The sequence below is a fragment of the Amphimedon queenslandica genome, unplaced genomic scaffold (genome assembly GCF_000090795.2).
Source record: "Amphimedon queenslandica unplaced genomic scaffold, v1.1 AMPQUscaffold_7993_Cont20060, whole genome shotgun sequence".
NCBI lineage: Eukaryota > Metazoa > Porifera > Demospongiae > Haplosclerida > Niphatidae > Amphimedon > Amphimedon queenslandica.
In genome coordinates, this window is record NW_003551727.1 from 1 (window position 1) to 2,309 (window position 2,309).

Genomic DNA, 2,309 nt, shown 5'->3' on the forward strand with positions numbered 1-2,309 from the left:
TAGTTTTATACAATATAATTATAATTCAATAATAATGAACAAACCAAAACATCCTCAAAATCTTCATTGATCAATATAATATAATAATAATAATAATCACACAATGATACAGCTACACACACATGCATGGACAATATTAGTTAAGAGTTGCTCCTAATTGTAATTGCTTATCTTTTATTAATCTTATTGCTAGTTGTAATTCCTCCAATAAAGCCATAGGGAACCTTGCTTTCTTCATGCTAGAGCGTAGAGATGACAACTTCATTTTTGCTGTATCCAATGAGGGGCCAGTTTGCTCTAAAATCCTGTGATATTTCTGTCAAAAGATACAAATTTTAATTGAAATAGTACAATACAATGTACATAGTATGATTGTTTGGCATGGAAAGTACATGCATCATCAATAATTAATTAATTATCAGTCATCACATTGAAAATAAATATAGAAAAATTATATACAAATAATGTTTTTAAAACTTGAGCATGTACATGAATAAAAATAAACGTCTAACAAACATACTGTAAATATTATAATCCTACCCTCTATATCTGACTAGCTGATCATACAGTTCCCTGTTAGTTTTATTACTCAACACATCACTGTAAGCTTGATTAATGATTATCAACCTTTCCTGTGCCCTGAACGAAACAAAAAATAAAAAATTATGAACCTATAATATATTGTAACCCATGATATATTACATACAATTGAGCGAATAATACATTTTACATCTTAAAGGTTCTCATCAGCTATATAGATAATCATATATCATACTGATGATAAAGGCTTCCTGGTTTAAGATATTGTGCACAATTTGCTCAAACAATGTAATTATGGAATATTAAAACATACATGCAACATGGAAACTGAGGACAACACAAACATTATTATATTATTATTTTTATTTACTTTTCTTGTTTAATTGGGTCATTAGTAAAATAATCAGGATGAAGCTTGACAGTTATTTCTCGTCTAGCCCGAGAGAGTTCCTCTTGATCTGCTGTGGGTAGGACCCCTAACAGTCCGTAATAATCACTTTGTTTGGTTTTACGTGTCAACTGAGCAAATAGAGAATCTTGTGATTCAGAAAATGAGCCGTTATTAGTATTTTGAGGAGGAGGAGGAGGAGGGGAGGATAGAGTATGTGGCTTCACAGATCTTGATGGTTTATTGGTTGCTGTAGTGACAGATCTCTCTCTACTAGGGGACTTATTTTGAGTAGCTTTAGTACCAGTGGGTGGAGCTTCAGTGCTGGTAGGCATGGCTTCAGTGCTAGTGGGTGTGGTTTTAACATAAGTGGCTATGACTTCAGTAGTAGTTGGTATTATAGTGTCATTAGTACTGGGAGATTCTGTTTTTGTAGTAGAAGTTGGTTCTGGGCCAGTCGTTTCCTTTGTAGCAAGTACAGGTTTGACACTTTGAGTAGGTTTGAATTTAAAGAATGATTTCTTCTGAGGTGGAGTAGGCTTTAGGAAACCCGCAGTTACTATAGAAGTAGATGAACCTGTTGCAGAGGAACTGGTGATAGAGGATGGTTTAGGAGCAACGGCTGGTTTAGAATCAGTCAATGACTTCTGGAGCTTGTCGTCAGCATCCTCATTTTTGAAATTGTCAGACGACTTCTCAGTTTTGGCTTTTCGATTTGAACGAGACTAAAAACACAATCAACTGCTTACTGACTACATGTAATAACTAATATTTGACAAATATTAATCACATACATGTACATGTACTTACATTTACTAACATTTAGTACATTGTACATGTAACTTGGTATTTTTCACTAATTTGTGACTAGATCTACATACAGTATATATGCACTCAGCCTACATTGTACTTCATTTACTTAAAGGGTAACTAAACCCCAAAATTTTTTTCCCTGAAATAAATTGGAAATAAAGAAAAAATCATAGAAATAATAGCTAAAATTAAGAAAAGTACCATTTCCATATTAAATCTTGAGTCAAAAGTTGCAATTTTCTGCCTTACAGCCATTTTGTTAAATCACTTCCGGTTGTGGGTGTGGTCACGCAATGACGTATGAGCATAGATAATAGAGTAAATGAAAGGGATTGGAAACGGAAGCTTGGGCGTAGCCCAACCTCCATTCATTTGTATTGCTGCTAGACTGACAGAGGCTCGTTGAAATTTTTTGTCACAATTTACCCTTGATTTTCTTTCTTTTAGGAGCAATATCTCGCAAACAAGTGTTCCTATGCAAGTGAAATTAATGCATCAAGAAGCCTAATGTTTCCTCTTTATAATTCTGTTTTCTATTGTATAGATAATTTTACCATGTTAATGTTAT

General features: G+C 33.5%; 1 protein-coding gene across 1 annotated transcript; it reads right to left on the minus strand.

Annotated features, from left to right (window-relative positions):
* Positions 1-43: 43 nt before the first annotated feature.
* On the minus strand, positions 44-2,019 carry LOC105315800 (proteoglycan 4-like). The gene is made up of 4 exons (XM_020007229.1): positions 1,943-2,019; positions 911-1,653; positions 541-639; positions 44-316 (listed from the first exon to the last, which is right to left on the minus strand). The coding sequence occupies exons 1-4, from the start codon at positions 1,994-1,996 to the stop codon at positions 298-300; spliced, it is 915 nt and encodes a 304-aa protein (XP_019862788.1). The 5' UTR covers positions 1,997-2,019; the 3' UTR covers positions 44-297.
* Positions 2,020-2,309: the final 290 nt, after the last annotated feature.

Excerpts from the sequence above, each read along its gene's own strand:
- LOC105315800 (XM_020007229.1), bottom strand. The coding sequence starts at position 1,996 with ATGGCTGTAAGGCAGAAAATTGCAACTTTTGACTCAAGATTTAATATG. Across the intron at positions 1,654-1,942 it reads CAAGATTTAATATGGAAATG|TCTCGTTCAAATCGAAAAGC; the intron begins GTACTTTTCTTA and ends TTGTGTTTTTAG. Across the intron at positions 640-910 it reads GACCCAATTAAACAAGAAAA|GGCACAGGAAAGGTTGATAA; the intron begins GTAAATAAAAAT and ends TGTTTCGTTCAG.